Source organism: Neodiprion pinetum, chromosome 6, assembly GCF_021155775.2.
Source record: "Neodiprion pinetum isolate iyNeoPine1 chromosome 6, iyNeoPine1.2, whole genome shotgun sequence".
Lineage (NCBI taxonomy): Eukaryota > Metazoa > Arthropoda > Insecta > Hymenoptera > Diprionidae > Neodiprion > Neodiprion pinetum.
The window spans coordinates 31,218,387-31,245,176 of record NC_060237.1 but is presented as its reverse complement, the minus strand read 5'-3'; the positions used below and the strand labels follow the sequence as shown (position 1 = coordinate 31,245,176).

Genomic DNA, 26,790 nt, shown 5'->3' with positions numbered 1-26,790 from the left:
CGTAACTTTTATCCAGTTTCTACAACCTGTACAGTATTACCTGGTCCGTTCCGCGCCCGGCATTCAAGCCCGACGGATCGTACCTGCAATGCAAAAGGAAACGTCAGAGATTCGATCGAATCAGACTACTCGTTTACGTTCGATAGTTCACCGCAAGGAAATCATCATTCTTAGGGGTGCACGTGATGTGAGTGCGCATTGTTTTTGGTCGCAAATGGGCGCGATCGGATTTATACGATTTACATTCCCGAAGCGAAGCCACTAACGAAGTCGATGTTCCAAAAATACCCTTCCCCACGCTCGATTGATGTATTTCCGTCCCGTTGGCCCGATGGGGAGCCAACATGTTAGCCGTGACGTAAGTCGAAACGCAACGTAACGACTCGTGTGCCTGTATAATGATACCTCGATCTACGCTTGAGTTACGTGGTGCGCGTCGCGTCTCGAGGAAGAGGCGCATCCCTGTCGTTGGGTTGGCTTCGTCTCGCTGGCGGGTGGAAGAGAAACAGAGCCGAGCTCCGAGGAGCTCCTGTCTCATCGTCGTGCTCTCGATTCATTCATCAATCGTCGCGCGTGATCATCGCGGTCCGCGATTAAGGGGAGGAGAGCCTGGCCGTACCTCGTATCGAATACCAATACCGATAACACCTTCATTCTCGCGATCACTGTGACCAAGGCCGTCATGGAAGAGGAGAATTGGGATTATGTCAATGAAAAGTGGGAGCACGTCGGTCCAGCTGTGAGCATTTTTCATCTGATATAACAGTAATTATACCTAGCTGCGGTTTGGTGACTCGACTCGCTGGCGTGGTTGTGCGCCATTCCTGCGTTACTACTGCAATTCGGGACGTGTCGTACCGTCACCGATTCCGGTCCCCAAACTTCTACACGCTGTGTAATCCACGAAACGCCTTACGTACAAAACAATATTCCGATCAGGTGTATTATGCGCGTTGTTCCACTGAACTGAATATCATTGCCATCCGCTTTGACTGAGCATCGAGGGCGCTCGTGTCACCTTGGTATTTGAATATAGTCCCGCGAGTTCTCTATTGCAATGTTCCGATCTCTCATTCGCCCGATCATTCGTTCCCATCTTCACGAGACGCGTCGTTCCTCTTCAGGGACAATTAATGCAACGCAATTAATGAAATTGCGTACTTGTTACCTTTATCCATAATTTTACGACGTGATTGCATGTAAGGACACGGGCTTAACATATACCGCGTATTGTAATTCGCGTGTGAGGCGTTAATAGCACGGGGGAATGAAGAGAATGGAAGGGGTGGAGCCGGCACATCCGCTCGAATTCGCCGTTGGCGTGCGTCTAATTGTGAGATGTGAGTTTCCTATTTAAAAATGAACTAGTCTTTGGGTCTTTGGTCTTTCGTCGGCTCCGCGGAATTTCTATTTTTGATAGTCACCGACGCGCGTCTTAACGAGTGCCCAAGAGTTCCGTCACAAGGGTTCTTTCTGCAATCGAAGAGTGTTCGTAGCTAGGCCGTACCTGTAAAACCCAATTTACACGCCGCGTTATATTTCCTCTCATTGGCTGCGCTGACAACAGGCGAGGAATAGTAAAATTTTTCGCCGCTAATTCTCGTGATTAAAGTATTACAATATCGGACAGATTAAAAAAACGAAATGAACCGTCTCTAGTGATTCTAGTAATCCATACAATCCTACGAATTTACAAAATCATCGTCATAAAACTATATGATATAAGGTGATGCCGAATATAATATAGATCGATATAGAGTATAGGAAGTATTTGGCGAAGTTGTTATTGTCATTTGTCATGTAATAACTAGACTTTACAAGTGCAATAAAATCGCACACCCGTGGTGTTGCTTAGATTTCTGCACGTTAAAAGGATAATCCCTATGATACTTATCATTTGTTGATTAGTCTGATACGCGGTCATTAAATTAAGACACGAGTTAGAAGAAACATGATGTCGAATCGTGCCAACATCCATTGTGGTTTCACTGGCAAAAAGGTGGAACTTTTCCATCGCATTGCGAGGGTTATACGGCTGCTTTATCGATTATAGGCAGATGTGTTATAAATTAGGTATATTGCCGATAAAACTCTTTTGATCAAATGTCGTTCATCTTACAGTATCCGCATATTGATACATTGCAGAAATTCAATGCGACCGTTTGCAAAACAATATGGGTCATTTATTGCTGAAAACGAGTACGGCTGACGCAACCTTTTTCTCTCTTACTCTCCCTCTCTCTCTTTCTCTCTCTCCCTTTCGCGTTCGGCAACGAATAAGTGACCCTGAGATGCAACATACATAATCACTCGAGAAGTGCATGGAATTGTAGTTTCCAATTGCGGCAGATCGAGAGTGAACGATTTTAAGGCATCACTTCACAACACCGGGTTATAACGGTTCGCCACGGGGAACTCGAGGCAGTTCGACCTGTTGTGCTATAAAAATTACTGCTCCTAAGATATATCGTTTTATTGTCAAATCGGAATGTTTCAAGGTCGGCTTATAACGGATATTGAAGTGTGCTGATAAGATTATAAATTATTACACCGCGCGCGAACAGGGTTTAGCTGTCACATTTACTTAGCAATAATGCTATATGTATTTATTGCTTATTTTACAGCTGCAACGTGATCTGACACTTGCCGCAACGAGTATATGCATGTATATAATTCGAGCTTATCCGGTAGTGCGAAAACAAGTCTCGATCGAATCGCACAGGGGTGGTTATAAATTGCTTCAACGAAGGAATTGTGCAATATTGCGGAACTGGTTTCGTTAATTGCTGATAATTTTTAATGATAATAAACTCGTGGGTCTTACTCAACGTCATTGCGAAAAAAGTTTTGTTTTTCGGTGAAAGGAACGTGAAAATTCGTGATTGACTTTTTGCCACATAGTTATAGACGTGCTGTAAGAAATATTGATAACGCATCGCGGACTATTTATCCTTTCAACACTCAGGATAAGATATTGTGCAAAAATCAACCCGCCGATTATGTGTACTCAAAAACCGACTATCAAGGTACTGTGACGTATGCGAAACAAAATTGTTTTTTTTGTAAAGCTTTTTAAAGACGTAAACGGGGCCTCGACTTTACGTAATTGCATGCAACGTGTTCGCACGTACGATACACTAATTTTGTCCATTAATCACTTGTAATTTACCGAAAAGAGAGAAAAGCAAAGAGTACGGCTGAATCCGAAACAAGTTACGTGCTGTTCATCATATGCACTTAAATATCTACAAAACGTATAGTAAATTCTTCATCGGCGTGATTATTTCAGTTAAATGTAGAAGTCGGGCGACATACCTGGAAAACTTGTAAATGTCAGGATCGTTTAAAAGGGGTCATGGAAAACTCAGAATTGTCAGGGGATTTTCAATTGAGTCATGGAAAAACTGAAAATATCAGGTTTCTATCGTGGGAAGTGTCAGGAAAAACAGAGTCTCAGGTTCTGGAATATTTTCCCCAAACATTCGGTGGCAAACATGTGTGAGAATTGGGTAATATTTTGAATAGGAAGTAAGAATCGAGGGCCCTCGAGCCTCCCGAGCCACCCCCGTTGGATACGTGCGTGCAAACACACGCCATGGAATCGAAACAGGCCGTGAAACGGCTTGCCATTGGCCCTTGCACGGTGGGATAGCGAGAGACGGGCAGGTCAGGTTCTCCCCTCCCGGTACGTCCTTATAATATAGATTAGGTCCGTACCCAGAGGATGCTGCACACTCCGTTTTCAAACGCCGCGAGTGTTTCTACCCCGCTGGCTGATTCTTTGTAAGAATATAAGTAGCTGTTACTACGTCAAGCCAGATTCCGTGTAATACGCGCTGAACAATTCAGTGCATCCGAGACTGCATCGCCTGGTATTTAGAAACGTTGGTCAGATTAATTGGTGGAAGTGAAGTTACTGGCTGTCGGGCAATATGAAGACGAAGAACGGTTCGCTTCTGAGCAAAATCTGCACATGTTACGCGAAAAACGGCGAGGCTGCACCGGTTCAGAACGACGCAAACAACTCTTACAGTCCCGAACCGATAGACGAGGTAACGTTCATTCTTGCTTTTTCGCCAATTAATTAGATGTACGCAGGTACTTGATCGTCCGTGAGCCGAGACGATCAGCCGGCGATGATCAGTGACAGATGCAGGCAGCGTTTGCGCAAAACTTGAATCTCACGTTGAACGATTTCGATTGTTTATCGATTATTTTCTATGCTCCGTTTCGTTGAAATTCGCAGTGACGTGATCGATTAGGGGAAATAGTCGCGTTAAGGTGGACTTGAAAGATGATTTATTGCCAATTTGATTGTGAGTGCTGCGCGTGAAAAAAAATTAAACATTTATTCGGGTTGCAATTGTTGTACGTGTTATAAATACGTCGTGAAATGGAGCACGGACACTCGCCTGGAGAGAATTTGGTACGAATTTGTCAAAGTCGATTACGCGGTTTATAATATATACTCTCACTGCATGGCCAAATTATGCCGGGCTATGCCAGGATTTCCTAATATTCGTATTTTTATTTTCTCGCGAAAATTTCCGGGTAAGCATACTGAATGAATCCGGGCGACCTTGAGAGATAGCGTTGACCTTGTATCTTGAACTTTCAGCCGGTGACTGTAGTCGTGAGGAAGCCATGCTGCAAAGAGCAAAAGAAGGCAGAGATGTGCGCGCCTCCTGTTTCCGCAAAGGCAATTGATCGACTAACTGTTTTACTTATTCACTTAATCAACGAGGCAATCGTTACCTTTACTCTAGGTATATTACACGCCGATATTCATCATCGGCATATCCAAACGTAACGAAACAATTTACCTTTTTTCGCGTAACAATATAACATATACTTATGTATACGAGCTTTCGTAAAATCCTACAAATGCGTTACAGGTGCAAACATCTCGGGCAAGGTAGAATTGAAATCACCACGTACACTTGTTAACAACTCTCCGGCTTTGTCTGGACTTGGTTAATTAATGTAATTCCACAAATGTCGTAGTATTTACTAAAATAGTCCTTCCCGGGTGAGAATTTTAATCGTGAACATTTTTTCAAATACGTATCGCGAGTCATACGGATATCCAACCGGTTTATACCGATAGACTTATCAAATATTACCCGTGTTGCATAGGAAATAAAATCTACCCAGCTCTTGCCTTCATCTCTCTCTCTCTCTCTCTCTCTCTAAAATCCTCCTTCGACCCCACCGTTCTACCGATTCTCAGACACGTTTGATTTCCACCCTGCTGCACACCCACGTATCCGTCGAAGAATCGTCAAGCAGGCGACCTCTATACCTATAAACCATTCGACAAATTCACCCGACATTCGCACGCCTGTAATTAAGCGCCTTTCACTTTCGCCCGAAGGTTGTCAGCGTTATTCGACCAGTGGTCTCTTGGTCCTCGGGGTACGTTCGGCCTCTGTTACCAATTCCTGCTGTTCGACTCCGTTCGTCGCGAGGCAACAAGCGCCGCGCCATCGGTACACATATTCGTGTTTAGCCGTCAATAAGTCCTGATTAATTTCGGACCTTGAAATGCCTACGCTTATTCAATAACGAGGCCTCGAGCCCTGCGCGAAATTTCGGAAGCCGATCAGCGATCAAACACACGAGGGCGGAAAAATCCATGAGGTAAAAGGCGGGCAATAATCGACCCGCGCGTCCTTTCATCGGACGACTCGTCGAAAAGGCGCCTGCGTGCAAGTTTTTTTTTTGCACCTTATACAGCTGTGAGGGTGTAGAATCTGATATTCGTCTGCAGTATACCCACGTATTGCCGCCGCAGTCTGTGGCTTTCGATCTCGGAATCCTAGCGACTGCGGAATGTAAAGGGTAAGGGTAATATTTCCTGCAGATGTAACGACAAGATGAACGTGACTGATTTTTCGCCAAAATTGCTCCAGTCCATCCCCCGTTCGTTTTCAATTCGCGGTACGTCGCGAATACTCTTCACGGCTTCGTATCGCGTGTACCAATATCTCGGAGCATCGGCCCCCGCGCAGCGCAACGCGTGGCGACTTGTCGCTCGCAAACGACGCCGTCGGATATACAGCGAGTCGTGACCGAAGGTCACCTTGGGACGGAGGAGCGTCGCGACGCCGGGGATCGATATCGAAGTTGACGATCCGCATTCCTTGCCAATCTCAAATCCCACAGGTACTAGCTCGATGTTGGTGTATTTTCGATCGTCGCTCGAATACCGAGAGTCATCGTATGCCGTCACGTTGTATATGTGGTCGCAATATCGGATTGTGAAAGAATTGTTTGCCGTTCGTCAATCGCTCTCTTAACAATTGCTACACCTTCACGGGACCGTCTCTGTACGGATATTACGATTCTGTAGGGTTCGATTCGCGGATCGAGAGCGTCGCTTTATCTTTACAACTTTGATCGACTCGGAAAAATTATGTTCACACCGACGTGTGCGCAATCAGTAAATTACTCGATATCAGTCACAGAAAGTCTTCCAGTTCCGTGCCGTTCGTTATATCGTTGATAGTTGCCTCTTGTCCGCTGTCACGTATGTACGTGCATACGGTACAGTTATTGGAACGATATATGCTGCGCTCTTTTCCTTTCGAGGATCACCTACCCGCAGACTTAGAAGTTCACGTAACGTCAAACGGATTGGAAAAGTGTCAATTATACGTCGTTATTGGTCAAACGTCGCATCCCTGCAGCAGCACCTATAGATAATTTGTTTACATGGTCGCGTCTGCATTGGACGATGATCAACGGAACGACGAAACATTGGTTCGATCTATCGATGATCGGTAATTAATAATAATTAAGCAGCGACAGTGATCGTAAATAATTATAGATATCCGTCGCGCTCTGCGCTGCATCGGCGGACGATCCTCGGATTTTTCAAAGGCAACGAAACCTGCATCACGATTAAACGAATCGCAAGTGCGGCATGTCGGGCGAGGGCAGCGCGTTGTCTCAAAGAAAATCCTACTATTCTTCCACGTTACCCGCACGTTCGACTCTAAGGTCGGACTGGCGAACGACGAACAACCATTATTAATACCTGCCTAACTGCCTGCATACGTATATAAGGTCCTGTATATAAGACACGTCGCGTTATTTTAAAGCCACCGTGGCGTCCTTTCACCGTCGAGCGTGAGACGTGTGCGCGAGTGTGTGTGTGTGTGTGTGTGCGTGTTTGCGCGTCGTACGTACTTAGGTGCGTACTTCCCTCCCTCCCTGCCTCTCTCTCTCTCTCTCTCTTCGTTTTCCTTCTTCTTCGTCTTCTTCTTCGTCTCTCCCTCGCGATTATTTCGGTTCACAGACTTGCGTCGTTCGCCGCACGAGTCGCACGCTCGCGTTTCTCGGGTTAGTTTCGCAACTTGCATTAGCCGATCGTGCCTCGACGTCGCCGGACCACCGGATACTCGAAACCTTATACCGCACACCTTACACCGCACCTCAGCACGTGGAAATTTTCAAACGGAGGCGAGGAACACGCATCATGAAAAACACGACGCCCGAACAACTCGTGAGTCTCTCTGTCTAACTCTCTAATTGACGACTCGCCTTTCCTTTTAATCGTGGCAAGAGGGGCAGGGGAGGGGGCAGGAAAATTAAGCAAAAACCCGTCGAAAGGTATAAACGCGCGTATAAACGTTCGCGCGGAAATCTGCCGTTTTTTTCTCCTTTTTCATTCCCTTCCACCTTTCGAGCTACAACGCGTCGTCTAACTGCGCGGCAAAAGCCGACGAAGAGTTGATCGTAATCAATCGAAATCAACATTATGCTTAACAATCGTATCTTGATGTTACACGCCTGGTATAAGTCTCGACGTCTGGGCCCCGTTCTCTCGGATGGCGACGTCGTTGTGATTGTTGTGACTCTGACGATTTTATAAATGCATAACGTATTACGTATAAAGTATATTCTTGAATCCCCGATCTCTAATTTAGCTCGAAATTTCTCGACGACGAAACAACTAGGTACAGCAATGACCCTTATCCTATTCAAATTTATAGGTAGACTTATCGAAGGTCAGTTCAAAAGTCGAGGCTGGTATACGTGATTTCGGTCATCGGTATAGGATCGGTCGTTTGGCGGTAAGAATTTTGCGACGGACAGTGCCGACGCAGACCGCGTGCCCCTCACACATATATGCATATTTTTACCAGTCGCGCAGCTTGACGTCAACGCCCGTGTTGCTTTCAGCTGATATTAGCCGAGAAACTCTGTTCAGACTAATTTTCAACAGTCCGCGCAACACGCGCGGTCGAGAAGTTGAAAGAAGAAAATCTTAATCGCGATCCCGGCGCGAGAGTTATTCGATAAGTCCTCCCAAGAGTACATGTATTATTTGAATGATGTATTTACGAAAAATATGTTCACATTATACAGATAACATGATATGCGTATAAATAATACAAATTATGTGCGGTCCATCGTGCTGTATCCGAAACATGGCGTATTATATACCGCGTACGTGTAACCATAATTCTACGTAAAATGTACAATGGGTCTTCGAAGGCGTGTAGGTGTAATTAGAACGCACGCTCGGCAATATACATACATGCGTACGCGCGCAACGGTGTGTGTGTGTGTGTGTGACACCGCTGGGAACGTTCGTACACGTTTACAGTTCGCGCCTTCAACTTCGACGCCCATACCTACTTGCATACTGATCTACCTCACGCATGGTGTATACTGCGTCAATAATCATAACATACGCGGTCTGACACGTTTAGTTATGCTAAGAATGACCGAGGTTAATCGATTTTCGATGAAATCACATATTTTTCCTAGATTAATCGAGTATAATTGATTATTTTTTATGGTAAATTATCGATCGACTCGATGATTTTACCTCACCATTGGTTTCCGTTCTTTACTCCTATGAACGACGCGATGCGGTATTAATTTATGTGATCAAAGTATCAATTAGCATCATTGTCTTACTTACCAAGTACCTTATTTGACACAACGAGTGATGGATAAATAAATATTTTCACCGGAAATTGAAAAATGGTTCGAATGAAACTATAAATTGAAAAAAAAAAAAACTTTACCGCTATTAAGACTACCTAATGAAATTTACGAAATTTTTGTTTTGTATGCACCGTTTCAAAAAAAAAAAAATACGAAATAATCGATTAATCGATTCATTTTTACCGATTCAATCGAATCGTGTTCGATTATCATCGACCTGATTAATCGACGCATCGATGATTTTTAGCTCATTGTCAGCGTCCATCGCTAGCTACATACCAGCGTTATGCCCAGGCCTATTCGCGAGTTGTATTCGTAAATTAGTAAGCGTGGTACGAAGGATGTATCATGTTGTTCCATATGATTTTGCGAAATAATATTTTCAGGACTTCTGTAATCGTGATTAGATTAACGAACTCACTTAAGTTTGGCCGCGAAACAAAGTTATTTTAGTTTGATCTTTCACTAATATTCGGCCTTTAACCAGCTTCCTGGTCGTATAGGTATATAATTTATTTGATACACGTATTTTAATATTCATCGTTGATTCTTATTGTCCCTTTCTCTTCGCGAATCTTTACATCCGACTGCCAGCTGCCTATGTATATAACACATAAGTATAAAATTCCCGTAAATCCGCATTTTTCAACCGTACACCGCAGGGATATCGAACGTGTGTGCCTTACAGCTATACGGCGATTGAATTATGCATTCGACGATCTTATCCGCAGCTTGACATTTTATGTTATAATCATAATTGATCTCGGGTGCGAATGCTCGAGGCCAAACCTCTACATATCCATATACAACCGATGGAAACGCGAAACAGGGTGAAACTTTCAACGTTTGCAAAACAAACTTGTCGCTTAGAGCCTAAATGCACTATAGGTATTGCAATTTGATCGCAGTACATAGCTGCCTGAGTTGCAGCAAACATGCTTACAGGTTGGAAATGTTATGCGGTGATCGCTTTATCAGTCGTAAAATTCAATATTATACTGCCTCTGTTCCTGTAATCCTACGACTGTTACAGGCATTCGCGTGGATGCAAGCGAAACTTTTACACTTTTACGCCGTCATTTTGCCCGTAATGCATAGACGATCGTGAACGCGATCCAACGCCTAGAAATGTATGTATAATAAAATGGCATACCTAATTTCCACGATCCTATGGATGAGAGGCAGGGCAGGCGGGGGTTAGATCGACGAAAGGCCGATCAAGGCCGATTATTATCGCTGTTTTATATTCCGGCCCAGCGTACTTTCCAAGAAACCATATCGTGACTCTTCTTCGTTGCTCTGCATGGCAAGGTTCAAATTGATCACCGGTTACGCAATTAACCGATCACGACGTATGTAACCTATGAAACAGATTCCAATTTCTGCCACTTTACTTATTTCGTTAGATCGCTAGAAAATCCATCTCTCGTACGGTGCAATAATTGAATAAAAATGCATGCGATCCCTTTGGAATTTTTTCTCAGAGGTGTATAGGTATATATGACATGGAAACGAAAAGTATCTAACGAAAATTAAGTAAATCCGTAAGCATGCGAGTACAAGGAAAAACGTTTAAGATCGCGTTGGAAGAAAATAATAATTTCGCGCCGGGTGCTTCCTCGTACAATAATGTGCATGTACACGCGCGTGTACACGGCGAGTCCGCGGTGTTAAATAATAATTTTCGCTAGCCGGATACAATGACAAATCGGTATTGCGGAAGTTTTTGCCCTCGCGGCGGCTGCAACAGTTATTTAAAACAAGTACTTTTACAAGAACCGGTATTGCGAATCGGAAATCTGCGACGTTAGTTTCAATGCTGCACGCTGCGTGTGTGTGTACAAACGCGAGTATAGGTACGCGGTTTCGTACGCCTGCGAACCTATATTCGATTCAATGTGTGTATATTATTTCTATGCGTGTACGTACACAGGTATACGCACACTACGCAAACCGGTTCGATGTCGCGCAACTATGTATCCAGTTGCGTCATTTCTGTCCTGCGATGCCGCGACGTAGGAGAAGATCCGCGTATGTACCTTCCTGACCGCGGGTTGACTTTTTTTCTTTTTAAATCTTCTCCCTCTTCCGTGTGCGTAACTCATTACGCTTATGGGTTTACCTCGTGTACGCATTATTTTCTCTCGCAATTTTTGTTCGCCGACTTCGCCAAACATCACGTTTATAATGTAACGCTGGATTTTCACATGAGTTTTTCATAGTTTAATTTGAATGATTGTTATTGTGGAATACAGTAAATTGAAAGGAGATTGAGTTTCCTCGAAATTATGTAGACAAATTTCATGCCTACGGTGAGCATGATTTTGCAGCTGAGTAATAACAAACATGTAGTAGTTGAACGTCAATGAGAAACTTTTCTTTTGTACAAATGATTTTAAACGATTGTACCAAAATATCGAGATAAAATGTTTTCCTGATATTCTCAGTCACTGTAAAGTTAAAAGCTCTTTACACATTGTTATTGCCATTTCATAATTTGATACGCTTATTATTCATCAGCCGAAGTGGATAAGAATGAAAAATATTTATGCCTTACGCCTGCGCGCAGTCAGTCAGATTTGGATACAGAAACACCTTGCGACGGGTAATAAATTGTTTATTTGCTCAGCAATCCTTGCAGCAAGCTCTGCTGCTTGTGTACATGTAACGGTTACATCGAAGAATTAATGCGCGTACAATTTCGTAAGAATTCAACGAAGTACTAGGTCAGAATTTGAGAAAACAAAAATGGGCTATGCATAAAACAAGCGTCGACTGCGTCGAGTCGGGTGAACAATGTCTGCGGTTATTACTGCCTAACGCCCGGGCTAAATGCCTGTTAGGGGAAGGTAATGATCGGTAAAAGAGAACCGGCGGTGCAGGTCGAGGCGTAGTAAGTGGTTGTGGTTTTTATTTTTCAACATAGCTATCGTACGAAGAAGTCGCGCCGGAGATATTTGCATTATGTTAACGAGTCGGATGCTAAGTGACGGTTAAGCACGTCAGTTATTTGCATTTCGGTAATCGCTGCAAATTTAATTTCGAGTTCTTCAAGTGACCGATATGCCTGATGCAGAACGAAACTACCGTCGCGAATCGACGGATCGTTGCTGCAGGCCTGGAACAAATGGGTTGTGAATGTACATTTAATCCCGATTCCGATCTTCAAAATACGTGGGGACTTGAGCCGCGCTCGATTTCAAGGTCAAGTTCTCACTCCTACGCACTCGGAGTGAATTCTCGCGGGTTTGATCAAGATCGATAAATTATTCGGTCCCAATTTCCGTACTATCATATCGCGCGTCCAATTGCATAATGGCGTAAGCGCCGAATATTATTATTGTTATTCTTATCATTCCGATAATTGACGATTTGGACAGTTGACGTTCAGAAAATCGTCATACTCACTGCATAACTTTGTTAGTTTCAATTGTTTACGCGATTCGTTAGTCTTTGGGGCGTTTACAAGAAAAAAAACAAAAATTGCGGTTACGCCCTTTCGTTTTTGTCATGAAGAATTTTTTCACAACATTTCTGAATTTTTGCAGATCTCGATTTATCCACGATGCGTTTCAATGGTCTCTAGAACGATTGCAGAAACAAAACACAAAATGTTTGTTACGACCTTCTCTTTTGATCTTTCTTCTTCGTGTACCTGTTAATGGAAAAAGGTCGTATCTGCCTTACATACGACCATTTGTCTTTATATTGTCAAACGCTTAATTTCGATTGAATCATACGTTCTGATCATTTTCAGTGCGAATGGTGATGAAAAAAATTTTTTTAATCATTACACGCTCTTTTACCACTTAAATCGCATTTTTTTTTTTTGCGATTTGGACCTTATGCCAATAGACAGGCGGTATGGCCATGAAAAATGTAACTATTTTTCTTCACATCACGCGACTCGGAAACTTTTCCACTCCTCTTATTACAGATAATACGGAATAATAATATAATGAATACACAGGTGCCGTGACCAGCTTTTTTTCTATAAAGTCTGCAAGGTCGAGTTATACAGCTGTGACAGGTATAATATCTGTGCAAACGGCCGGGAATTATAATTGATATATATTATGTGTACTCTGGTATGTAATATGAAAAATTCTTTTATACACTGAAAACGAATCTTTTGCGCTGTCTGTTCGACCGCCACGCGATTTGAACTTCATTACAGCGGCATTATTATAAAAATGTTATACTTTTTATCCGATGTAATTTCTACAGGTATGTGGTCATCTGTATAAGAAATGCACGGCGCGTTCTAATTCTTCTACTCCTTTTTTTCTTTCTTACGCATCGACTACTTTTCAGATTAATTTATCACTATCGTAGACGAGTGTACACCGTACACACGCTGCACTCGTTCGCGATGGAAAGTCGATCAATCGTTTCACCAAACTTTCGACGCTAACAAACGGCTCGCAATTCAAGCTATTAACTCTCTTTCCGTTCGTTGTGTGACGAGCATCACGTACATGCATACGTACGTCGGTACATGTGGCACCTCGCTGGACCAACGGTCCAGTCGTTGGCATACGTGCTTCGATGCACGTGCTTTCTGTATACAGGACTAGGCCAATTCGCGTGTAAGAAATTTATAAAAATAGAACCTCGCATACGTTAGTAAGCGTGTTTATTATTACAGGCGATCAGTCTGTAATTGCAATCGCGAGATTTATTTCCGGCATATTTTCTTCCTTCAATCTTTCAGGCCGATGAGCATAGAAATAAATAAAACAACGACGGAATGATTTTCTTTCCTTTTATAAATCGATTACGCTTCTGGTGACAATTTTTCTGATCAATCGTAAAAATACGAAAAAAAAGACGAAACCACGATACGCGAATAAAACTATGTGCAGGTACGCGTACAGCAAACCGTGTGTAATACTTGGCAACATCATCTATAGCAGGATAAAATTGCATTATTACTTTCCTATTGACACGAATAAAGTAAGGATAAAATTTAATAAAAAAAGAAAAAAAAAAAACCGTTTGCCAAAGTCATCATCGTTACGGTCGGCAGATACGGTAGCGGTATGATAAAAGTGCGAAGATCCGAAGTCGGCGACCCGGTACGGAGATTCGGCAAACGGGGGGCGGGGTTGCAGGAACGGTAAGTATGCATGTATATTAAAGAATGTCGGTGGGACGAGCCTCCCGGCTGCGGCGTTGCGTCAGAATTAGCGATTATTTGAGAGGGCACGATGACGAAGTCAAAGTGGATCGCGAGACGTCCGTGAATGTCGGACTCACGCGGCGCTGCGGCGGCTGCTCCTGTTTTATCAGGTGTTTAACTTGCCTTTATCTTGAAGCGGTGTTCAAAATGCTTGCCTCCAGTCTGCCACCAAGATTAAACACCTTATCTCCGTCACACCTACACCTACACCTGCACCTGCGCCCGCGTACCTACGTATCTACCTACCGTGGTTATAATTGGAATACGGTTGATCCTCAATAACGATAATGCCTCTGTACGTCTGCCTTTGCATGTATGTATGTACATACATACCTGTTATTATAGTAACTCATTGCATAACGTATACTTACACGCAGATTAAAACACGTGCGTACGAAGCGACCGAGTTGCGAGAACCCGACATAATCACCGTACAATATTCATTATCATATGTATAGTTTTTGTTTTACGACCGAAGTATTTCTGCGCTGTAGCACAAGCTGAGTTATGCGATAGATATGTATGTATTTACATACTTACGTGTGTGTAGTTACTTTTGAAAAGAGGCTCACAAATCATGAACCGAATATGCGACAGGCAAGTTTGATCCATGTTTGATCGTCTTGATTTTCTGCGCAGAATATTGCAGACAGATTCTTACCGCTGCAAACTATACCTACGTATATCGGCTGTACCTGTATACTATCATTATATCTACATGTCCAGAGATGTAACATATGTAGCTGAAGTTTGGCGCAGCTTGCGAACTTTGGTGCAAAGGTCAACAACTACGAGCATTCGTCGTTAATGACGTATAACCAATCGGTCATTTGCAATTCTACATCGGTATTCCAGGGGTATAATGACACGTATAACGTAGGTATACGGCTGCATGACTGTGATGTCTGAATTTAATTTTACATTTCATTGCTTACGCGTCGTTTTACGTTACATGATCGTTCGGCGCTCCCGAACGCTTTTCATTATTTATACCGTATACGATACAGCGAGATTTCATTACCGCGTATATCCGACGAGTTTGAGTTTCAGTTTCAGTTTCGGTTCCCATTTTTCTGTTCTTTTTTCTTTCTAGTCATCGTCTTCTTTTGCGAATAATGATATATCGTTACGCTGACCCAGTATACGATTACATTGAAATTGGTACGTGGTCGTCAAGACCGGATAATCGTTGCGACAAACTAATTCCAAGAATTTTACTGAATAATCGCTTACGTTGAACGGAGAAACTATTTGCAGACGAGGCGGGTCGCGTGTCTGACACTCCGACAAGAGGAAACCGAGCGAAACGATCCGCGATTAAGCAGCTCGCTCTTACGTACTATTTTTCTCTAAATCGAGGAATAGCGGTCTTGGGACGAAGCCGTGTGCATACATGTATTCGGTATTTGTCGATCGCGTTAATTGTCGTTTCAGCTTAGTTTGGATATCATCAGAGCTTTTACAAAAATTTTACACGCAATACGGAAAAAAATTTATGGTTAAGAAAAGTCTTTAAGCGCGAAAATCAGGCGGAAAAATATTTTATTGCGTGCAATTGAATTGCCTGGACTTAGCGTGGGTATATCGTAAATTTTTTGGCGTCATTCTCGCACGATACGAAGAAAAAAAATTTGCGTAGGTATATTTATTTGTTCAGCTTTACATCAGGCATTCTCGCAGAATTCAGTGATGCGAAGACTTTGGCGATGGTGAAAATGAGTGACATTTTACTTGGTTGTACTACAAGCATCCTCTTGACCGCATGCAGTTTTCCGCGTATAACCTTCTACACGAATCATGACACATACCATCATTCCAGTCGTCATAATTACACGAGTGCCAAGTGCATCGATATACGAGCAGCATAACAATATCTATTTGCGTTACGCAGGCATAACTCGGGGAATAACGTTGATGTTAATACTAATATTATTAATAATAACAACAACGATAATTATGACGATAATAACGATAGCAGTTGAGTCGTAGGGCGGGAAGGTGCGACGTACCGAGAATCACTGATGTAGGCAGATGTAGGTGTAGGTATGCGATATGCGTACGATGCCTATATACATATCATATGTGTATATGCATGTCGCGGCGAGCAATGCTCCGAGGCGAGCAAGGCACGCCGGGTAGCCTGTGACGTCAGGGAAGGGATCGACCGCTCGAGCCCCCGGTTTCCCAGCCAATAGGAGCGCAGCATGGCGGCGGTCGCGACGGACCTGCGCCTCGACGCGGCTCAGGGCCGTAACGGCGGCCGGCGCCGCTCGAAATTGCGTCAGATTCGAAATAATCATCCCGATTGCATCTCTCCTCCTACCCAGAGCGACGAGGATTGCGCGATATTGCGCGAATCTCGAGATGATTGCACCACGCACCCCTAACTCCTTGACTTCAACCTCAGACCGCGGTAAGTATGACGCGCGTGTCGAAATTTATTCAAACGTCCTAATTTTGGGAATTTTTTTTTTTTTTTTTTTTCTTTTGTTTTTCAACCCCGTTTCGATATCGCGGATATTTCCCATCGCCATCAACCGTTGTTTCTCCTCCGTCGCGCGGAGACGAAAGATCTCGTTACAGGCTTGTGACAGCTCACGCACTGCTCTCGAGGTTTAGTTACGAGACTTATTGTTGGTCACATGGCGCACTGTTGAACAGGGACATTTCTTTCGGTGTCGGCGGATTATTGTCCTCGTCAGCGTTTCGTGAATATCCGTGACCTTCGAGGAGGAGCCCCAGGGCGCCCCTCCAGGCCCGGGACTTGCCTGACCTTTTTGCCCTTGACGCTCCTCCTTAACGCGAATCGCTCCCCTCTCGTCTTCCGCCGCAGCTTCGCGGTACTCATTCATAGCGCCTGCACACACACGCTTTTCCCTCTTCCTCTCTTTCTCTCTCTCTCGCTCTCTCGCTCCCGCTCACGCGGATCCTTTCGCCAGAGTGAGAGAGAGGAGGCGAGTCCTGCGTATCTCTCGTCGCGGGTGACACGTGTGTGAGGTTTCTGCCAGAGGCGCGCGCCCCTCTCGCAGTAGAGAAACCGAGCGACCAGACTCGACACGAAGCGACCGGTACTAGAGAGCCGCATTCGCCTCCCGATATTCGAACAAGTTGCGCTGTCGCGAGCAGAAGACATATTTCGCGGGCATTTAAACATACAATATCGCACTTACGCAAACGCGTTGTTATTTTCTTTGAATTTGGCTCGCGAGTCGAGACGTAGAGGCGCTGGTTTACTGACACGGAGAGTAGTTGTTTTTTTTTCCTTCTATCGCAGAGAGATAAGTAAAATTTTATAACTGCCGAGGCGTTATAACTTGAGTGGCGTTTGTATTGCTGGGAAACTTGTGAAAGTACGTCATTGAATAGGAGTTGGTAAAATGGGGATGCGGAGTCCGATACTGCCGGAGGTAAGTCGATACCCTCTATTTGTCGATTAATCGGGTATCTTGGGTACCATGGGTGCCCTGTTCACAGTTTTACGTCAAGAAGTCATGATTTCGTCGAGCGAAGTGCGAATGGCAGAACGCCGGCGTGTTGAAACCAAAATTTCGACGTTTTCGCACGCACCGGCACAGTTCTGATCTCGTTCGTAACGTGTCCTTCCAAGAAGGATACCGCGTCCTTTAATACTTTAACACATGCCCTATGTGTGCACGTTCGACGTAGGTATTAAACTTGCGCGTTGTACGCGGAAAAGTCACCCACGTACTTCGTTAATTCGACAAATAAGTGCGAATACTTGAACAAACTGTGACAACGACCAGTTTTTGTCTGAGCGAACGAAACGCAAGTTTTGAAATGATAGCTTTTTCATACGCGATTCGATTCCAATTGCATTCCAATTATAAACTGTCCGATTGATTTGCTTCTCCACAATATCGCCGGTGCAATCTATAATGATCCATCGAAGATTAGATCAAGTTGCTGGCAACTCGCATGACTTTCAACAAAGGACGATATTACACGCGAAGAGGGGAGTGGCTATTATATTATATTTGCGGACAAACCATGTGCCACTATTTTATACAGGAAATATTGTCCATTGTCTTGGCGCTGGACATTTTTTTTTATCGCTGTTGCGATATGCATACTTGTGTTGAAGGGAGGTGCCGGAAGCGTAATTATATGACATGTTAATAGATATCGCGTAGACAGAGACAGAGCTAGATTCTCGTATATGTACCTATATATATGTATACTTGGTTTTGGGCTTATGTGCATTCAGCAAATAAAAATACATACGAATATCCGGAGAGACAGCAACGCGCGATTTATGAGCTTGTGTTATAGCGGTCGTATTAAGCCGGAAAAAACGAACCTTAAAAGAGTGTTTTCAAAAAATATCGACCGAAAAAGGAAACTGTCGAATCTTATCGGAGCGCTGGTGACATCACGCACAGGTATACCAGAGCGATAAAAAAGACCCGCAAGTATGCGGTCTATACCCGCGTTATCGATACCAAGTCTATCGTTATACAAGCGTACGCGCGGATCTGCCGATTTTACGGTAAAGTTACAGCGGCGCTTGCACGTGTGTCGGCACACGTCGTCGATTTGCGCTTGGTAGAAGGTCTGCGTACCGCACGTTCCTGTCAAGGGAGAAGAGAAGGAAGAGAAGTAGAAGATGGCCGAGGAGTGGGGTGAGATGGGAAGAGATGAGATGAAACGCTTGTACCTCACCTCTCATGATCAGAACGGTTGATCTTTAGCGCCGGAGATCCTCGCGTACAAGTGACCTGCCACTTTTCCGCTGACGAAATATCGTCAAGATCGTATATTATGAATTTTTCAAAACCTTAGACGAGTGGCGTAACGCTTGGGATTCCGTACGCCGGTGACGCAAGCCTTAACGCGTTTGCATTTAGGGTATCCGTACACCTTGTCGGCAGTCAGATCAGGATTTGTAAGCCATGGCTGTGAACGGGTCGAAACGAAACGTGAGTAAATGCCAAACATCATTTGCGCGTGTATGCGGTATATCGTTTCCATACTATACATACCTACGTTACAGGTATAAACGGGACGCGGGTCATATATTGTTAACGAACCTTCGTTTGCTGTACCTTCCCTACGGTATAATGATTTGCGTTTATACGTACTTGCGTAGCCTTACTCGACTTATATCGATCGATTCGTGTCACAAGACCTGCGGCGGCTGGTCAATATCATTGTTGGTGTTTGGTTTATGCATATTATATAAGTATAACACTACTCCGAGTCGTTACTTCAATCGTTTGTGGAAAATTACTCATTTTTTGTATATACCGGTGTAGATGCTATAACACGGATAATGCGATCTGAACGCAGCGAGAAAATGTACAGTGAAACAAAAACGATATTATAAGTTTTATTTAATCGTGTCGCATCTATGTACGTGATTTTCGAGAAGAACGTTTCGAGCGTTGACATAGAAGAATTAAAAAATGAGACAAAGCTAAACTATTCACAGTTGGATAAATACCGTGCGACTTTCTACTCTGTGGCACTAATCGACTTGCGGCTGATACATACGAGGAGATTGTCTGTGGGCAGGTAGTATACCCGTAAAACGTGTCTCTTCGGTCAGTCCGCAGGGCCGCGTATATAGTGTATACACACATATATCTATATTATATGTATATAGTATATGTAGATAGGTATATATCTCACCGCTTCCACGTGAGCAAGCGGCTCGCATTGGCTGGCAGAGGCGGGTGTGTCGCGATATCCGAGAAATGGCGTGAAAGAGAGAGAGAGAGAGAGAGAGAGAGAGAGAGAGAGAGAGAGAGAGAGAGAGAGAGAGAGAGAGAGAGAGAGAGAGAGAGAGAGAGAGAGAGAGAGAGATACACATAGATAGGTATTTTCATTTTATTTAATTAGAGTTAAAAAAAAAAGAAAAGAATGAAAACAAACGAGCAGTGCAAATACAAAAGAACAACTCTCAATCGTCCAAATACCTGCTGATAGACAGAGAAAGAGTGAGGGAGAGTGAGAAGAACGAAGAGAAAGTGAGGGAGCGGTAGAGAGAGATGGCGATAGTAGTCAGTGACTCGTCGCCGATCGATGTTAGACCTCGCTATAGCACCGCAGATATAGGAATAACAGACATCGCGGAAAACCTTCCTCAACGCGACCCCTGCGAAGTGGATGCGTTTAATTAACTGTGCGGAATAGAAGCCAAGGGAAGGCATTCGTTTGACGCGCGTTCTGCAATTACCTAGCACAATGTTCGGCTCACTTGTGTGATACAAGTATGCGTGTGTTATATGATATTTTATTGCTCATCTCAATCATCGAAAAAATGAAAATTTAAATCTCAAGACCGTACAGCTGATGGTTATTATAAAAATAGATCAATTTAAATTGATAGAAAAATAAGCGAGTCGCTGGATTTTTATACGGATATGATTTAATATTTAATTAACGGTCGTCGTGAATACCTGCGCATTGTTCTTACACAATGAGAAGTTCATTGTCAACGGTGAATGATAGCTTTCTGCATGTATTAACAAAATTCATTTATTCGACAACTTCCGCCATAGGTATGCATACCCGTAACATTATCACATCGTGGAGGATGGTTCTATTGTTTGCGACACAGTCGTAAGTCGATACTCTTCTGCGTTGTGCAATAACAATAATTGATGTAAAAGTGTATACCTACGGTAGGGAGTATGTTCTGCAAATCGGTAAATAATCCAGCGGGGTGCCCAGGCCTCTATCTACGCGGTTAATACCTGTAAAGCGGATCTACGTGTCTATTGCCTTAGAACTGTAATATTTGGGCACACCCGCGGTTACAAATTTTTGTTCCACGCTAGCCGGTTATACGTATGTAGGTAAAAATTTTCGAGACCTTTGTTCCGTGCCATTAATTATTCATATCATGTTCGATACGTTCAATGAATTGTGCAGGTGCGCTTCGAGGCGATACGGGGTACCTACGTCCGATATACCATTGTAACGACTTGCGGGACCCGTTTATTCCCGAGCGGCAAGGAATAGAGTGCGACTGGGTTCAACTTCGCCTTTGCGTTTGACAATGAGAACGACCGGGATGAGGAGTCTTGATTGAGGTCTTGAAAGCAAAGATGGGTTTCGTAGGTGAAATAGCACTCGGCGATTTATTGATTATCAATCAGAGAGTCGCAAAGAGAAAGACGTGCATAGATCGAGAGGTAAATACGAGGTATACGGTTATTGGAAGGAGCGTGATTAGGATTCTGGGAACGAGAGGCGATGCATGGTCAGGTGTCCATGCACGGTATGTGCGAGGGATTGTTTAGTCTGGCGAAGAGTGAAAAAACCTCGAGATAAGAGAGACGAAGAATTAGTGTGAGCGCGAAATGATGATTAGCACGTAACACCGTGTACGTACCATAAGTATGTATGCGTATTATAAGTGTATTTGCCTCACGTACGTGGCTAATTGGACATGCCTGGAAATATAACAAACAATTGTGGCGGTGCTTGACAATAACGGGACGCTACGTAGTTGTAAAATATTATATTAACGTTTATCTGTATCGTTGTTTTTCAGTTTCGCGTAACGCAGCTGCATAAGTCGGGTAATCCCCGAGCTTCGTGACCGCCTGCAGTTTGCACCACCGCTTACGCCTATATGACAATGCGGTATAATATACATGATACATATACATAGTATGATTGTGTGGGCGTTGAGGATCGGTGCAATTAGATTTCGACAATTCAATCATAAACATAACTCGCATATCGACTGTTGGCCTGTCGATCTCTGACTCGTTCACCTCTGTCCGTGACAATAATTCTCTCGTGTCTCGCGTGCGAGGCGAAACTCGTCGTTTCTAGGGCAGGATCAATTTTAACACAAGTATGCAAATAGTTTAGTATAATAGTAGGTAATTACAGGGAGAGATCGAGGAGAACAGCTCTGTCTGATGCACCGGGCTGCAGTGTTGCAACGACTGTAATTTATTTTTTCTTTCCTTTCTTTTTTGTTTTCCCGCGACTCGTCATTATTATGCCTATTGTACGCTAGTATGACGTAACTCTATTTGTCATGTCTTTTTCGGTTTAATGCAACTAGTGTGGGTAAACATTTGCGCGCGGCAACGCATCGGGAAGAACCTTCATGTATGTACTGTACGTACGTACATACGTAGATACGTGTTTCTGCAGCTTACGGCGAAGTAAACGATCAGTTGTATGTGTATGTATACTTGCCGCCGGTTTGGATGATATTTGAATTAGGAGAGAAAAAAGCTCTCAATAATCGTGCGCTACTCGACGGATTTTAAAAGTCATCCTACACACCTATTTATATACTGTATGGTCATCCAATCTTTTACGCCTGCAATGTATACTATATTATAGAAGATTATCTGTAAGGCTCGTACAAAAATTGCGCAGCATCATTTTCTTCACGCCATAGCGGACTTTACTCTCCGATTAATCTTCAGCCAGTCGATTCAATCATTGCGATTTTCATACACTTGTTGAGCGAACTTGGGTCGAAAAATATTATACAGCACCGTTTATTCGCGCGATGCATGAGTTACAATTTATACATTATTACGTATCGTCGTGATATCTTGTATGATATAGGTATAATGATTGACCCTATCCAAGGAAATAAAACGATATTGCTGGATCGTTTCAGATCAGGGAGGCCTGCAAGGATCTGGTGCTCTCCGATGAACAACTGAAGCTAGTCATGCAAAGGCTCACCGAAGAAATCAACAAAGGTTTATCAAAGGCAACTCACGACGAAGCCGTTGTTAAATGCTTCACCACTTACGTCCAGGATCTTCCGAATGGCACTGGTAAGCTTATAAATATATTGCTGCAGATTGTCTTGTTGCCAAAACACTGCACGAGATAAAATGTATGAAACTGGTGTTTCGTTTCCAGTTTTTTTTTTTTCCAATAAAAATCTTAAAGCCACGTCTTGACTTCCTTTTTACTAATCTCGACTTCAGATTACGAGTTGAATTTTCAACGTTATGCGGGGATGAATTTGCTGTCCACTTGAAAATTAATAATAATGCTGAATGATGTCATGTACACACATGTATATCCTGTCCTCTGTGTGAAGATTAATGATCGTTATGAAGTGATAATCGAGCAGACGATAGGCAATGACCCAGAATTTATTCATGCGACTAAATGTTGTGAGACATAGATTTAACCTCGTAGTTGTGTATTTGTGAACCTACTTAATAATATACCACACATAACAAGGCGCTGTTGTTATTCACCATGCATAAACAAGGCGAATGGTTTAAGATGACTCAACATAGTTCAGACGGAGATAAAACGAGTATTGTAAAAATAAAGTGGATCTTCGATAGTGAAACGGATGATTTTAAGCAACATGTTTTGTTTGTGAGACCGTTCATGATGATTAGAACCACATTTCTGCGCAACTAAAATCGTGACGAATTTTTTACTTTTACTAGTATGATATTGACAAAGGACGCTTTAATCGATGATGAGTGAAACAAGAATAAAGTCGAAAAAGTAATTTTGGCTCTTTTGCCGTGAAACAAACTTGAATGTTGAATCCTAAAATGTGAATGTATTCAGTTGGTAAAATTCACGAGTTGTGAGCTTGTTATATTTTCGAATCTGCAAATAATTCTTCAGGTACCTACTCAAGTTCAAAAATGACCCTATGTCGACTTTTCACGACGGTATCGCTTTATCGAACCACACTGAATTACCACAGTCAAGTACAACTCACGATGTTTCGCTTGTAACGTTGAACATGAATTATTACGATCACATGTGATTATGGGTGTATTATTATAGCCTTGAAAATTATACGATATAGGTATTATATCCTGGAAAGGAATTTGATCGATTGATTGATTTTTCAGAGAAGGGAAAGTTTTTAGCGCTTGATTTGGGTGGAACGAATTTCCGTGTTCTGCTGATCACCCTGGATGGTAACAACTTTGATATGAAGAGCAAAATCTACGCAATACCACAGAGTCTCATGCTTGGCACCGGGAAGCAACTCTTTGATCACATCGCTCAGTGCCTCGCACTTTTCATCACCGACCTCGGCCTCGACGACGTAATTCTTCCCTTGGGATTTACCTTCAGCTTTCCTTTGACCCAGCTCGGACTTACCAAAGGAAAGCTGGTCCGGTGGACCAAGGGATTCAACTGCAGCGGCGTCGTCGGCGAGGACGTCGTCGCACTGCTCGAGGAGGCAATCGCTAGGAGAAACGTAAGAATCGGAACGCAACGACGTAAATTTGTCTTGCATCCGTGTAAAACATTGTCCACTATTTACTCATTCACTCCCTTGTATTTTAGGACGTGAAAATTGACGTATGTGCCATCCTGAACGATACAACCGGCACCCTCATGTCCTGCGCGTGGAAGAACCGGAACTGTCGCATTGGTCTGATAGTTGGTGGGTGTGATCGCTATTTAAGTTCTGATCGTAAGAAGGCGAATTAGATAGATGATCGATGAATAAAAAGTTGTGCACCAACTTATCATCCATCACCTGCTGTTTTCTGATTTTTAAAGGTACCGGTTCGAACGCCTGTTACGTGGAGAAGACTAGCAATGTCCAGTGCGTGAATCACGAAAGCGGTAACTACGACAAACCGAACATGCTGATAAACACGGAGTGGGGTGCTTTCGGCGAGGGTGGCGTCCTTGACTTCATACTGACTGAGTATGATCACGACATCGACAACAATTCGATAAACCCGAGGAGACAGATATTCGAGAAAATGATATCGGGGATGTACATGGGCGAGCTGACTCGCCTCGTGCTCGAAAAACTAGCAACGGACGGTCTCTTATTCGGTGGAAAATGTCCGAATGGCCTACGACAGAGGGGGAAATTCTTCACGAAATACGTATCCGAGATCGAAAGGTAGTTGGGAATTTTACTATTTCACTTTGAGCATCACTGTGATTTCTTCTTATGATTTCTCAATATGCATATTCCCAAAATAGTCTACGAATATTCGTGGTATGCGTCCTTGGAGTATCTCTTCAACATTCAATAGGGTCTCAAAGACTGAGAATAAAACGTCATGCGGCGAATGAAAAATTATTTCTTCTCCATACAGTGACGCGAAGGGCAAGTACGGGAATTGCCGGCAAGTTTTGGCCGAATTGGGAATCCGGAATGCCGTAGATCAGGACTGCGAGAACGTGAGATATGTTTGTTCAGTTGTCTCGCGGAGAGCAGCTCACCTTTCCAGTGCCGGAATCGCTACTCTCCTCAACAAAATGGGAGAAGACAACGTTACTGTCGGTATTGACGGATCTGTCTATAGGTTCCATCCTCATTTCCATGATTTAATGACAGAGAAAATTGGTCATCTTCAGAGTCATAAGGCAAGTATATCGGGACTAGTAGCAGAAGTAGACGCGAAGAATAAAATATTCGCAAATGATTTATCCGCTCGATTGTGGGATAATTTTTATTTATTGGAAACGATTTTCTCTTACAGTTTGACCTGATGTTGTCGGAAGACGGTAGTGGTCGTGGAGCGGCGCTGGTCGCCGCCGTAGCTTCTCGAGACCGGTGAAGACGCACCTGATCAACGACTAATGAGAATTTTTTTACTTAATTCAATTCAACGTGATGATCAGCACATTCGTGTACATATAGCAGACAAGCGTTTAGCTTGAAATTAGAGCGATGTCAGTCTGGTGCGTGCGCGCGCCATTCAATCTGATTATTACATGTATAATATACCTAGTATGTACAATAGCTGATTAATTCGGTTCCTAAACATATGACCTTGGCGTGGGTTGTAATCATCATTCATTTATTCGTAGGATAATAATAGTGGTTTACTTCGATTTTTCGTACAACGTTCGTAATAAACAAGGTGCGACGAAGATGTCGGACGTTGACCGTTACGAGGAACCACTGCAGGCGACTACATAATTTGAAAACCCTTTGTTAGGCTAATATTCTTGAAATCATTTACAGATTGGTTAATTATATTTCTAGCGAAATAACGGAAAAAATCGAATTGCTAATAACGAAAGTTACGATACTGTATGCATTGTATATTTCTGAACTTTAGTTTTACTTTCTTTCGTACGAACGAGCACGATGTATAAATCATCTATTTATCCAAGTAAGGTACTTACGTTACAAAAATCTAGGAGTTCGGTACCCCTGATAGGCTTGTGCTACTTAATGCGAAATATTAATTGTTTACTTAATGAAAAATTTCTTATAGGGAAAATTGGTAGCAAAAAAATAAAAAAAAGTACTACTGTATTCCGGTATAATGATGTGTGTCGGTTTTATATTAAATTGTTGAGCAATTTGATATGATGTACTTAACGTCGAACTAACATTATACATACATAGAGTCGCCTTAACAACAAAATTATAGCAAGTAAAATAACGAACTAGGAATTAGTACCTTGTTCAAAATTTGATGGAATAACTTATTATTATTATTTTATCTTGTATACATAAATATTGTATATGAATATAATATGTTGAGAAAACTGATGAATGTGCGAACGAGTAATTGTGGAAAGTACGAATGATATTCGCATGATGTATCAATATTCAAGATGATAATTGTGAAATATTTTTTTTTAGTAAAGAATGTGAGATTTAAATATTGTACAGTTTATTATTCTTTTTTTTCGTTCTCTCGTCTGTGTGTTCAATTTTTATTTTTCTTCCT

At 42.9% G+C, this 26,790-nt stretch overlaps 1 protein-coding gene across 6 annotated transcripts; it reads left to right on the top strand.

Moving 5' to 3' along the window:
* The first annotated feature begins 477 nt into the window (after positions 1-477).
* Hex-A (Hexokinase A) lies at positions 478-26,722 on the top strand. 6 transcript variants are annotated; one of them, XM_046633195.2, is made up of 7 exons: positions 478-739; positions 22,761-22,923; positions 23,980-24,335; positions 24,425-24,524; positions 24,644-24,998; positions 25,198-25,468; positions 25,585-26,722. In XM_046633195.2, exons 1-7 carry the CDS (start codon positions 683-685, stop codon positions 25,660-25,662), a joined length of 1,380 nt encoding a protein of 459 aa, XP_046489151.1. In that variant the 5' UTR covers positions 478-682; the 3' UTR covers positions 25,663-26,722. The 6 variants fall into 6 exon arrangements, with proteins under 6 accessions (XP_046489151.1, XP_046489155.1, XP_046489150.1 ...); XM_046633199.2 differs by lacking the exon at positions 478-739 and adding an exon at positions 2,896-3,026; XM_046633194.2 differs by lacking the exon at positions 478-739 and adding an exon at positions 3,753-4,052.
* Positions 26,723-26,790: the final 68 nt, after the last annotated feature.